We start from the raw sequence: 12,745 nt of genomic DNA on the forward strand, positions 1-12,745 counted from the left end.
CTGGATTAGAGGTTGCCTCAAGTCCATCAAGCCAAGTGCTGCTCTTTGTCGCTTTTGAGTTCATCATTCGCAATTTCCATCACTTCATGATCGGGGCTTGCAAAAGCCTTTTCACCAAAAGCAACGGCGATTTCTTCAAGGGTATGGTCAGCCGTCTCGACATAGTAGAAATATGTCACTGCTGCCGAAGAAAGACAGAAGAAAGCGATAATGAGGTAGAAATATCCATGGATTCCAGCAAATGCGTCTGGTGACACCATCCCGATGATAAAGTTGAATATCCAGTTGCTTGTTGTCGCCAAGGCCATGCCTTTACTGCGGCCACGAAGAGGGAAGATCTCTGCGGGGAGCAGCCATGGCATTGGTCCCCAGGTGAATCCGTAGAGAATATTATAGAGCATGACAAAGGCATACTGACCATTGGCCTTTGTTTGAATACTCAATGAAGCTTCGGTGAAGACGCAAACGATGGCGAGAAGAACAGCCATACCAAGACCTACCATATATCATATTAGCCCGGTCTATCATCCAGGTGCGTTGTTCCATAAGATCTTACCTCCCACAAGGAGCAGTGGCTTTCGACCCCATCGATCTGCTAGCCACCAAGTCGCGATAGTCGCAGCAGTATAAGGAAGTGAATTTGCAGCGGTAAGAAGAAGAGATTTCTTCTCATTATATCCAGCGGAAGCAAGTGTACTAGGAAGATAAAAAGAGATGATGTTGATGCCGTTGATCTGAGCGTACATCTGCGCAGTGATTCCGACGATAGTTCGTTTTCGATATCGAGTGAACATTTCCTATATGTCCGCATCAGTGACCAATTTTCACAATGAAATTGAGATCGCTTGCCAAGATGGAGCTTTACCTTCCAACTGGATTTTCCTTGATGGGCTTCGTATATAACAGCCTCCTGAATTTCCATGAAGACTTTTTGTACATCTTCTGCTTGTGTATCTCCGTTGGAATGCAAATCAGCAATCGTTTGAAGGCTTTCATCGCTGAATCCATTCATCGCAAGCCAACGAGGTGTCTCCGGGAGGAAAAAGGACATAGCGAGCAAGATGAAAGATAAAACAATCTGAATGATAAACGGTCCTTGCCAGGACATGTTGCTTGGTAGGGCGAAAAAGAAGCCATAATCAACCCAACACGACAGCATATATCCAGCAATTTGGAACGTGTATTCTATTCCAACCATGAGGCCACGGCGATGAGGAGCAGCGATCTCAGTCTGAATGATTGGAACAGTCATCGATAAAAATCCCACACCCAGTCCTTGGATTGTGCGACCAGCCACGAAAGTTCCAAATCCAGGTGCGAACATTTGCATGAACGCGCTGAAGAAATAGATGAAAGCGCCGATACGAACGCATTTCTTACGCCCAATAATATCACCAAGCCTTCCGGCGATGAGGGACCCCACTGCCGCCGATGCCTGCAGGCATGCCACTGATATACCGGTGATAGAAGGGTTGACGCTATCTGTAGTGCCATCTGCCCCGCCGTAGTCTTTGAAAAACCGGGATATGAAGACCGAGTTCACCAACAAGCCGGACATGATACCTGAAGAATCAGTATGTATTCAATCTGGGGTGTTTTATTTGCCATACCTGAATTATAGCCGAATAAAGCGTCTCCCAAACTGCCAAATCCACATGTCGCCCAAAGCAAGGGCTTGCCCTTGAAAGGATACCGTGCTGTTATCTTCTTTGGCTTAAGTTTCTTTTCCAGCCACCCCTGATGCTCTTCGACTAGGGCCGAAATAGCTTGCGAGCGGTCTCGTGGAGTGAGAGCATGCTCTGTCTCCACAGGAGTTTCTTTGCCTTCCATCTCACCGGAAGAGTATCAGCGGACTCAATTGTCTCTTGCTTCAAGGTAAACTAATCGTAGGATGTGGAATCTGTCGCATTTCTTTCATTTCGGCTTGACGTGGGACAGAGGCCTATATAGCATATTTTTCAACCCCGCGGTCTTTCTCCATGGGGAAAATACTCCTCCGCTCCTAGGAAGATGGGGTATGGGTGGAGCCCGAAAAACATGTGTCCAGGTCGCTCGTGATACTGGAGCTGCACTGCGTTGGCCCGGTTCCCATTGTATGATTTCTCGATGTCATTCCACTCGAGCGAATTGACTTTTCAAAGTTGACTTGCGAAAATTTCTCGGAAACCCTAACCAAGGCTTTTACATCTAGTAAAGCCTCATACCGACCGCAGATTCACAAAGCCAGTGAGTAGATGATTGGATAGCTATCCAGGAACTAAAAGAGACCGGGATGGAAGTGGGTTAAGTCAATTCGGTTCCGGCGGCCCAGCTGTGTTTTTGTGGCTTTTCGGTTCCGGAGTGGCTTGGCTCTTTTATCGGCCCGGCGGGAAGATGTCAACAAGGCCCGATGCCGAACTACTCGAGCATCTCATGCCGACAGTGTAGTCCTAGCTGTGGATATTATGGAGAATATAATTTTTTCAATCCATGAGTCTACCGGCTTGTCGCTTAGCTACGGACAGGACTAGCCGAAGCCGTGGGAGCTCAAGTAATCACAGAGATGTAGTCTATTTGGCTATGCACTTTTCCACCATTTGAGAGCTTCAAGACAGAATCATCCTCTTTCACCAGACTTTCAAATTCGCCAAACATGACAATTGTACCAGGACAGTTGGTAAGTATCCTTCTACTCGATTGTTCCACTATGATTTAGCATTAACTGTTTATCCTACTAGACAGCAAACCAGTCCTTCGTGTTGCACCCCGGAGGAAAGTTCAGCTACGAGCAACGCCCAATCCCCAACCTCGAATCTGATCGCGATGTAATCGTCCGTATTGTTGCAACTGGTCTCTGTGGCTCTGACGTAAGAAGAGCTTATTCTCGATACTTTCTCGTTGATTGATCTAATCATATATGGCTTCACAGGTTCATTATTGGCAACACGGTCGAATCGGACAATACGTGGTCGAAAAACCAATTGTGTTAGGTCACGAGTCCTCCGGTATCGTTGTTAAATGCGGTGATAATGTCAGTGACTTAGTTGTCGGTGATCGAGTTATGCTTGAGCCTGGTTTCGCGTGTAATATTTGCCATTACTGCCGAGGTGGCCGCTATAACCTCTGCGAGTCTATGCGCTTCGCAGCGACTCCTCCGTACGATGGTACTCTCGCGAAATACTATCGCGCTCCCTCCAATTGTTGTTACAAGCTTCCTCCGCACATTTCACTCCGGGACGGCTCTATGATCGAGCCCTTGAGCGTGGCTGTACACAGTTGCCGATTAGCGGGGTCACTGCAGGAGTCTTCTGTCGCCATATTCGGAGCGGGTCCGGTTGGTTTGCTCTGCTCTGCCGTTGCTCGTGCATTCGGCGCTTCAACTGTGGTTGCTATCGATATAGTAGAGAGTCGACTTGCTTCTGCTATCAAGCATGGAGCGACACATACTTATAAAATGAGCACTGAGTCACCCGAAACAAACGCTAGAGATTTGGTGGATTCGATTGGCCTGAAATATGGCTTTGATGCCGTTCTGGATGCCACTGGTGCTGAGCCTTGTCTATCCTGTGGCATTCATGCTCTTGCTCGGGGAGGGACTTTCGTGCAAGTTGGGTTAGGCAAACCGAATCCTTCTATTCCAGTGGGTCAAATCTGTGACAAGGAAGCAGTTTTCAAAGGAAGTTTCCGATACGGGCCGGGTGACTTCAAGCTAGCAATTGATCTGCTGAATTCGCGCCGTGTCAAGCTTGATGGGCTAGTGACACACGAGTTTTCCTTCGACCAGGCTGAGGATGCATTTAAGAATGTTGCTGGCCGAGCTGGAATCAAAAGTGTCATATACGGACCGGACGTGGACGAAAGAGAAGCCAACCAGTGTGTCAGCAACTAACGCTGATAGCTCAAAATCTGCAGGAAATTTTTCATGTTTGATAGGCTTGCTGCGAGTAGACTCCGATACAAACGAATTGACCAGAATAGTATCATGATTGTCGGTATCCGCCCATGAGTGTACTTAATATACACTGTAAGCATAGCCTTTGGTTGAATCCAGCTGGTGCAACACAACTTAGTACATTATCACTGCCGCTCAAAGCCATTCCATGTCGTATCCCACAGCCAGCACAGCCCACCATCGATGTTGTCGTAAGGAGGCATCTGTAAGGAACCTCCATGTACTGCGGACATATTCCAGTCATATCCTGAAGATAGATGCCAGTTACTTGTCTGTTGAATCCCTTCCTCCACGATGGTTCTTTGTAGAGGAAATTCGGCGCCCTGGGCTAGACTAGAGACCGTGTCGTTGCCGGTACCAAACACTGTATAATTATGTTAGCTGATGTAATCAAAGAGAGTGTGTGAATCGAGACAAAGGTCAATACATACTGTACTGAACAGATGTCAAGCTATCATTCAAGCGGTCGGCTCTACTCAGAGGTGGTAACGCCTGATCTCCAATATTCTGATGTCGAGAGTCTAGAGCTGGGTCAAGAGGCAGCCGGAGAGTATCTTCCACAGACATTGACTCATTGTATCGCTGGCATTGCTGAGATGGTGTGTGAGGCAGTTTATTGGCACTAGAGATAGGAGCGAATATCGTTGCAGATTCACGGCGCAAGAGTAAGATGACAACGTTTCTCAGGACCATAGTGCTTTGTTTCGACAGGGCAGATCGCTTCCCCAATAGATCCTGCAAGCGAAGAATTCGAGTAATCGTTCGCTTGATATCTTGAGCCATGTCTGATAGTGGCTCTGAAAGAGCCATTACAGCGAGCACAATTGCAGCGTTGAATAGATTAATTGCAAGGAAGGCAACAAGATGGCTGTCTGTAGCCAGCTGAGCTAATACAGGTAGTTCTGTCACTCGTGACGTTCGCACTGCTGCATCCATCCAGAGACGCGAGCTGTCACCCTGGAATCTAGTGTTCAGGTTGTCGAAGTTTAGACTTGATCGAGTAATGGAGCCATTTCCATCTGGGCGATTGACTGGGCTATCCGTAGGGTCACTTGGTGCTGTCGGGCATTTATTAGATAGATAGTCGACTTGTCGGTTGAGAAGCGGTCGATGTAGAACAATAAGTACGTTGTCATAGGTCAGCTGTAGGGATAGGGACTGCAACGCATACGCCCTTGATCTGAGATCTCCATCTGAAGAAAAGTCCTGGTTTAAGTTCAAGAATAGATGGCTTGGTAACTGGTTTCTCCATTTCTGGAGGTTTGACGTGGCCTCTCGTGCTAATTCATAATAAGCGTCGCCGGTCAACTGGTCGGAACCTGTAGTGCGAGAGCCAAATACAATCTCGAGAGCAGGCGAAGCAATAAGGTACAGCTTGTTGAGTTCTCGCTGATAAGGAGAGTAAGTTATAAAGTTGCTCTCAGTCGGCGGTGTAACGAAATTCGGGTTTTCTGGGATATCAGCTGGCATCTCAACATTGCAGTCCTTGTCGCTAATCCCTAACGGTCGACCGTAAGTAATTGAGGCAAATCTATCCCATGTATATATTGTCCACCAGACTCTTTTTCTCTCTTCGATATCCCCGGGAGAGCCTGCGGAGGATTGCCGATGTAAACCCAATGACTGCGCCATTTTGATGGTAGTCCCAAGTAATGAAAATGACAGATTTGGCCGACCGTGATAGACATGATGAGAGCCTAGAAGAATACAGGTTTGAATTGCGGTGATTGATGGCCGATCCATGATCTCGATGAGATTAGATTCAACCAGCTTCAACAATCCTGCACTTAAGACCCGCATTTCATGACCGCTCTCAGCGAGATCAGCGCCTCCTCGCTGGGATCGATACCATGCCGCCATTGCGAGCATTACGGCCAGAAGTAAAAGAAAGGGTTTATCGGAAGGGTTTGCAGAGCCGTCTGCTATGGAGCCCAGCATCTGGCGGGTTTTAGGCTCATGTATGGCTAATGAAAACCAATGTATGGCATCGAAATAGTCTTCCAGAAGACTGAAGACTAGTTCCATTGGAGGGAAATCTCCTCCAACTACTGATGAGATAGGGCATCGTTGGGAAACCTCTGCGTTAGCTAGTGCTGAGGCGTAAGGATTCGTACCGACACGGTAACCAGGTATAGCAGAGGTGGTCTTCTCGTCAATATGTTGACTGGAAAGTTCGAAGATCCTTTGAGCAATACCCAATGCAGACTGAGCTTCATCGCAATGGGAATTCGGGGACAGTATCCCCATACTCGCATCGATTTCATTTGGGGTTATCCTCGCTGGGGGGATTCGCATGGTGAATGCCATCAGAGGAATTGTGAGTGGATGCGTGACCATCTCTGTCTTGGAAATCACCATCTTCGTTCTGATTCAGAATATGTGTCTGCTCCTTGCTTCGAACATTTCGAGACCCAGCTAAACTTCTACTCGTAGCATTAGCCCAAGCTCATTCCAAAAAACATACGACGAGCTTACCTCCGCGAAGACGCTTTCCGAGCCCTAGTTGTTGGAGTCCTATTGGAAGGCAATTGACGACAGTCAACGCCAGCACGAACGCATAGCAAACATGGCCTTTCTTTGTCACACTATGATCGAATGTCATTAATATCGGCCCGATTTGCTCGGCGAACGAGTCAATTCGGAACAGGATGACTCTACCCGAGATTTATGCAGTCGGCATCGTTCGCACGCGGCCCTCACTCTAGTGGGGAGCCGTTGCGGGGTAGTTTCTGTATTGGAATTTGAGATGCCATCTGTAGACATCTTTTTTGATGATCGTCAATCGTGATTAAGATGGTATGAATGAATGATTGTAGACAGACCGGCTACGGTTTTGGGGACGGAAAAAGGTCCCTCCGTACCCGCAATAGAGTAGACAATTAGAAGAAGATTAAAAGTCTTTTGAATTTGCTGCTAGTACTTGTATGCCTTATATTTGAAAAGAAGTTTTTTTTATGAGTAGAGTACAACACCTAAATAGATTGCTAGTCTTTTTTGTGAACTTGATGGTTGCTCGTAAACGTGCACATTGCCAAGTTTACTTCGAAGTATGTCTATATACATAATGCCAATCCTCCTTCTTCATATCTTGCCGCACCTTATAATTCTGCTCTGCCACTTCGACCGCCTTCATATCCATATCTGCCACGCATATACCTTCTTCTGAGCCCATCTTCGCGACAGGGCCCACTAAAGGAAGAGTGATTTGCGACAAGCCGAGGAAGTCCTTAGACGGCCCAGCTGCGTTACAGAAGATGATGCCACAGGTATTTTCAAAACAGCGTGTAGTGAGTGTTGTCTCTAGGAAGAGAGCTTCTGTGTTGGGGTTGAATTTGATGCAGTCTGGAGAAGCGTCGTGTGGCGTCCCTGAGTATATTAGTAAGGGGATGATCAAAAGTCATTTCAAACAAGCTGATCCGTGAAGTCACTCACAATATGTTGGAATAATAATGAGCTCAGCTCCATCGGCAATCAACTCTCGGAATGCCTCAGGGAAGGCCAGATCCCAGCAGATCAGCATGCCAACCCGGCCGATGGGAGTGTCAATAGCTACATGGCTATCCAAGCCAGAGGAGGTAAGATGTGGGCGTTCAGGGTGCCAGATATTCTTTTTGATATAGGATCCAAGGATCGATCCATCGTTGGATATAAAATAGGCTGTGTTGTAGAAAATAGTAGATTCGTTGGGTCCCTCGTGCTTCTCGATAATAGTTCCAGGCACGATGCAAATCTTCAATTCCTTTGCAAGAGCCTGATAATTGGCCAGGTACTTCGCAGAGTCAGCTGCCTGAATCGCCCAGCGAGGATCGTTGGGGACCATTCCACTGAGGTGATATCTGAGCAATGTGTTAGTCATAGATTCAATTGGTGAACTCGTTTGCACTGGTGGTAACGACAGCACTGGGCAGGAACATTGCATACTCGGGCAAAACAGCTAGCTCTGCATTATCCGCTGCAGCCTGCCGAATATAGTTACAGGCAATGTCATGATTCTCTTCTGCGGCCACATCCTGCAAGGTCGATCAGCTTCTTATCGAATTCTCACTGCGTCATAGATAACTGCAGAGATGTGGCTTGCCATCAATTATGCACAGGTGAGTTTACCTTGATATGCCACTGAATGACGGCAACCCGCCGCGTAGGAGCCATGTTGAGGAAGAATTGTCTTTTGTCTTGAATGTAGATAGTCACGAATGCTGCCGATAGTTAAATTAAATATCGTCTGTGCAGGCGATACTACCCCAACCCCAAAATTGTTGGAGAAGGTGGGGTCGCGGGGTTTGTGGCCAATCACAGAGCTGCAACTACAATTTCTCCGCCGAAGGTCTGTAAGTAATCGAGCGACATCGATTGACTCGATCAAATAACATTAAGACATTAATATTTACTTTACCACAGGATGAGGTATCTAATATGTATATAGAAACCAGAGAAGAAACGAACAGGGCAAATGCCAAAAAATTGGTCGACGGTGACAAGACTGTCTTCATGCCAATCCTACCGCATCCAGAGAGAAGGTCGGTTTCTTACTGACCCTATACACCAGTCGGTCTGTCCAGAAATGAGCAATGACAGCATGAAGAGTTGGGATAGCACCGAAAATAGTACCCGCGATAGGGAAGCAAATCCGGTCAGCAAGGAACTGCAGTTGATACCAAACACGACGAGCACAACCGGTGTCGGAAATGTTGGCTTCGTGCATGTCTTCCATACGCGAGTCGAGGCAGATTTTATGCCATCGATCATATAGAAATAAACAGCCATTCATCGAGATAAAAGAAATTACACGAAGAATCTCTGTAACGGTGAATGCCCAGATCAAAGTCGGATGCATGTCAGCTACCGGAGTCCAAAGCTTGTATATCACGGAAAAAATCATCATAATCGTGAGGTGGGCTGGGAGGAAATGGGCTTCCCAAAGAAGCAATAGTAAGGCAAAATGGCGAGGATGAAGGAATGAGCATCGTTTATGGAATCGAAGGTACCCGAGTGAGCGGCGAGCTGCAAAGCCAGTATCTAGAGCTCCCCACATGTGTCGAAGTGCCTGTCTATATCGGGCAATACAGGTATCGACCGTGCGTCGCCATCCTCGACTAGAATCACTGGAGACATTGCATTGGCTCGCGGGAGAGTAAATCACCCGGGAAACAATATTTCCCGCGGTTTCAAAATAGCATTTGAGGAGCATATGCATATCTTCACCGATAGCTGTTGGATCACTGTCCCAGCCTCCGACCTTCTCGGCCATGGAGAGAGGTAAAGAGTATACTGAAGTAGGAATAGAAATCCATGTTCTAGGGTACATGGTCGATAGTCCCGCAAACCCCCACATCAAGTCAGCACATCTGACGAGAATTGGTACCTCGTGGGAGTTGCGGTCGAACAGAATGGGACAGCAATATATTGAGCGATCAGCCTCGTCCAAGTTTGCATAATGAAGACGAAGTATTTCGGTAAAGTAATCGCGCGAGAGATGCGTATCCGCTGTTCAAGGTTTAGCCGCCAAATTCTTCTTTTGGTTATTTGGGTCTTCGACGCATACCGTCCATGACTGTCACAACAACATTGCAACAGTCTAATTTCAACTCTGTCCGATGGATTTCCATGATTCGTCGTGCTGCACATGCCACATTCGAGCTTTTTCCTGCGATCTCGCCTTCTATACCAGCCGCGTGGAAGGTTGGGTGGATGTCGAGGAAAGAATGTTCGAATGTGGACATGAGAAGGGCAGCCTTGTCGGCAGCGGCAGCCTCCTTCTGTTCCATGGCTAGATATATCTGAAAGGGGGCTTAGTAATGGCTCAACAATATCAATCTTTGCTCATTCAAGGTTCTGGAACCCTACCTCATACTGTGATTTGGCTCGCGGGTGACTGGCCAACACTCTCAATGTTGTTTCCAAAGTGTGAAGATCTTCACAGTAGTTTGGCAAGATGATCGCATGTATGAGTTCCTCGTCTATCAATTCCCGAGTACTAACGAGATCCTTTTTGTCATATGGCGAGATTAATGGAGATGAAATAGACACCGGAGATAGGGGCTGGTCCGAGTATAGTTGATCCACTGGCTGAGGGGATCGAGGAGAGGAGGAAGGTGAAGTCTTGAGACGTCTCTGCAAAACATCTCTGGTGCTCCGGATGGCCGTCGAGATTGACCAAATAAGGCGAAACGTGAAGGCTAAGGTATGGACATGGAGCCAGAGAGTATAGATGATGAAAATCCGCTGAGGCCATACCAGCCCACCCCAAAGGCTTTCTTGAACTGGGGGTAGTATAGGTGGTTGTGGTAAAAACTTTCTCACTAACGGAGATTGTAAAATGTCGGTAAAGGCGCAGAGTAGCAGAAGAGCCAGCCCGATGAGGCTAAACCCAGGTAGACAACGCGTCAACCAGCCTAGCATTTCTTCTCTTTTTGATGGCTTGCTCGCAGAGACAAAGTAGTAACCTTGGTCAAAATGGAAGTTTTCGGGTGGCAGTTAACATAAAAGAGAAGAAGACCCAAATCTCACAAGGCATGATGAAGCTCCTGAACGTGAAGGGAGTAAGTAGTTCTAGTAATAGCATTAGTTATGGATGTATGGTGGATGTGAGGAGGAAGTAGAAGTGGGCCAGGGGAGATGCGATCTACAAACGAAAGTCAAGAAAGACGAATGAAAGATTGGACCCTGCGCACATCAAAAATCAAGAAAAGTGATAGGCAGATTCTCGGCAGTCCTCGATCCCTACTATATTGTATATTTCAGACCTTATATCGCACGGGTAGTATGTAGTAGTAGTAAATAGTGCACTATGTAAATACGATCATGCATCACGCTTGGCCCACCGTGGGAGTTCCATTGGCTGTGAGCCTTCTGCAGGCCACTCTTAAATCCTGGGCAATCCTTTCAATTTAGTCAGAAGATCAACACAATTTAAGATTATCCAGATGATTCAATTTGCTTCTACTCAACACAGCGCACGGGTTGTCTTAATCGTAGGCTCCTGCTGAACTCAACTGCACGAATAACTCCAGCGCACTCTCTGCCAGTCCCACCCCTCCACCAAGCCCTAATTTTCTCTTTGCCCTTTGACTTTTTCTGCGCAAATAGCGGCCAGCATCCTCGGTCTGCGCCAATCTTGTCCAAAAATGGGACTACATCGATGCTTCAAATAGTGATACCCCTCGCTCGAGCAAGATTCTCTTCCATCAGAATAGACGCAGTTTGTTTCCATCGACGCTGCAAGTGCCTCATAGCTTCATCGGGGATTTGGGAATAGCTTCTCTGACCTGACCATCTACTCACATGGGCCGATGAGCCCAGCCGGTATGGCGTACTTAGCTGCACAGGGCGCCTCCGAAAACTAGTCAGGTTGTTGGCCGAGGAGATTCCCTCGACGATCATCAGAAATTTGGTTCTATAGCCAGTGGTAATTTGTCTGCCTTCTTTGCTTCCTTGGTCCATTTTTCGTATTTTGTTTCCTCCCAAAGGCCCACGGACCTCATTGAGAAGGTCTGTTCCCATAACTAATGGGCTTGATGCAGAAGGCCGCCTTTGTGGAATGGCTGACGACCTCAACCAGTATGACATTAGTATAGTCATGGCCGCAGAGATTGCCTATAGACTATCCTCCTTCATTTTTCCTGCTCATATTAAATCTGATTTAGTCAAGAAAAAAGAGCATTTCTGCCAGTGGTTAGTGTATGTGCGTTGATAGTAAGAAGATTGTTTGAGGAACGAGTATACAGTCTTCTTTCCCAGATCTAACTAACAAAAAAAACCCGATCATTGATTGTCCTTGGATTGCCAATCATTTGATCGGGCAATAGTTTTTTTCGATGTTAGGTTAGGGTAGAGGGCAGCCCTCTCGCCTCGTGTCCGAATGTCTTGGCATTGCGATTGTTATGCTTCCTATACTCATCTATAGTCATTCCAATCTAGTTCATTGGCCTCTCTCAGTACTGAGATTCAACCAAAATGAAAGTTTTCCCACTGGGAAAATGGCAAAATCCCAGGTAGTACTTAAATAATCGATCAAATCCGGCCTCCGTAGACATGCAGCCCTAAATATCGTTGCGAACTCGGTGGTCAGCACTTAACTCCGAGCGCCAAGATCGACCAACCGGAAGATCGCTGGGAACATGCTGGTCTAAGCTGACTGATTGATTGGCCCAGTCATCCATGTCGATCCACACTCCACTCTTCGTTATCTACGCTGCTCTGCTGTTTGATGACCGGATGAAGAGTGCCAAGGGTTGATGACCGAATGACTTCGAGGGCATTTGCCAAGTTGGGGCCGGGGTCGGGGCCTTTAAATCAGACTTCTTTCTTTTAAATTTCTCTTCTTGCAAAGAGCTCCCCTTTCCACCTCCAAATCTTCCCAAGATATCCCATATCCATCCTTCGTATCTTGAACCAGATCCAGCTTGACTCTCCCCACGATGCTCTTATCACGCTCAACTTTCATTCTTCTCCCTCTTTGGGGCATCTCTGCTTTGGCCCTCTCAATTCCGCTACCCACCCATGATATGGAATCCGAGCTTGCGCAACAAAAAGCCATTGTGGATGAACAAGCATCATCTTCACTCCCTACGCCCAGTTCAACGGCCAACGTGATCGCGGCTTCTACTGCACCCGATTTCGAACACAGGCATCCCAGTCGAAATGGCGATCCCTATGGAGTTTCAGACTTTGGCATCGACCCAGCACATATTACCGACGAACAGCTACAATCTCTCCGAGAAGCAGGCATGATCCGCGACCTCGATGCGGAGGAGAGGTGAGCGAGTCCGACCACGCCCATCAAAGCGAGTCATTGACTCCTTGCAGAAATGATTG

The 12,745-nt window shown here is 47.2% G+C and overlaps 5 protein-coding genes across 5 annotated transcripts; 2 read left to right on the forward strand and 3 right to left on the reverse strand.

The window, feature by feature from the left end:
- Window positions 1-26: 26 nt before the first annotated feature.
- On the reverse strand, window positions 27-1,830 carry N7469_010987 (sugar porter family MFS transporter; the record flags this gene model as incomplete). The annotated part of the gene is made up of 4 exons (XM_056649892.1): window positions 27-496; window positions 557-797; window positions 866-1,563; window positions 1,611-1,830. The coding sequence occupies 4 exons, from the start codon at window positions 1,828-1,830 to the stop codon at window positions 27-29; spliced, it is 1,629 nt and encodes a 542-aa protein (XP_056497023.1).
- An 802-nt stretch (window positions 1,831-2,632) lies between these two features.
- Window positions 2,633-3,868, forward strand: N7469_010988 (NAD(P)-dependent alcohol dehydrogenase; the record flags this gene model as incomplete). Its single annotated transcript, XM_056649893.1, has 3 exons — window positions 2,633-2,656; window positions 2,718-2,846; window positions 2,909-3,868. 3 exons carry the CDS (start codon window positions 2,633-2,635, stop codon window positions 3,866-3,868), a joined length of 1,113 nt encoding a protein of 370 aa, XP_056497024.1.
- A 188-nt stretch (window positions 3,869-4,056) lies between these two features.
- Window positions 4,057-6,226, reverse strand: N7469_010989 (fungal specific transcription factor domain-containing protein; the record flags this gene model as incomplete). The annotated part of the gene is made up of 2 exons (XM_056649894.1): window positions 4,057-4,295; window positions 4,363-6,226. The coding sequence occupies 2 exons, from the start codon at window positions 6,224-6,226 to the stop codon at window positions 4,057-4,059; spliced, it is 2,103 nt and encodes a 700-aa protein (XP_056497025.1).
- Window positions 6,227-6,968: 742 nt separating this feature from the next.
- Window positions 6,969-9,696, reverse strand: N7469_010990 (uncharacterized protein; the record flags this gene model as incomplete). Its single annotated transcript, XM_056649895.1, has 6 exons — window positions 6,969-7,297; window positions 7,364-7,767; window positions 7,853-7,941; window positions 8,036-8,127; window positions 8,462-9,415; window positions 9,474-9,696. The coding sequence occupies 6 exons, from the start codon at window positions 9,694-9,696 to the stop codon at window positions 6,969-6,971; spliced, it is 2,091 nt and encodes a 696-aa protein (XP_056497026.1).
- A 2,652-nt stretch (window positions 9,697-12,348) lies between these two features.
- N7469_010991 (uncharacterized protein) lies at window positions 12,349-12,690 on the forward strand (the record flags this gene model as incomplete). Its single annotated transcript, XM_056649896.1, has 1 exon — window positions 12,349-12,690. One exon carries the CDS (start codon window positions 12,349-12,351, stop codon window positions 12,688-12,690), a length of 342 nt encoding a protein of 113 aa, XP_056497027.1.
- Between the last annotated feature and the right edge of the window lie 55 nt (window positions 12,691-12,745).

This window comes from Penicillium citrinum (assembly GCF_028827155.1).
Source record: "Penicillium citrinum strain IBT 23319 chromosome Unknown utg000009l:1.0-4274883.0:1.0-4276374.0, whole genome shotgun sequence".
In the NCBI taxonomy this organism is placed as follows: Eukaryota; Fungi; Ascomycota; class Eurotiomycetes; order Eurotiales; family Aspergillaceae; genus Penicillium; species Penicillium citrinum.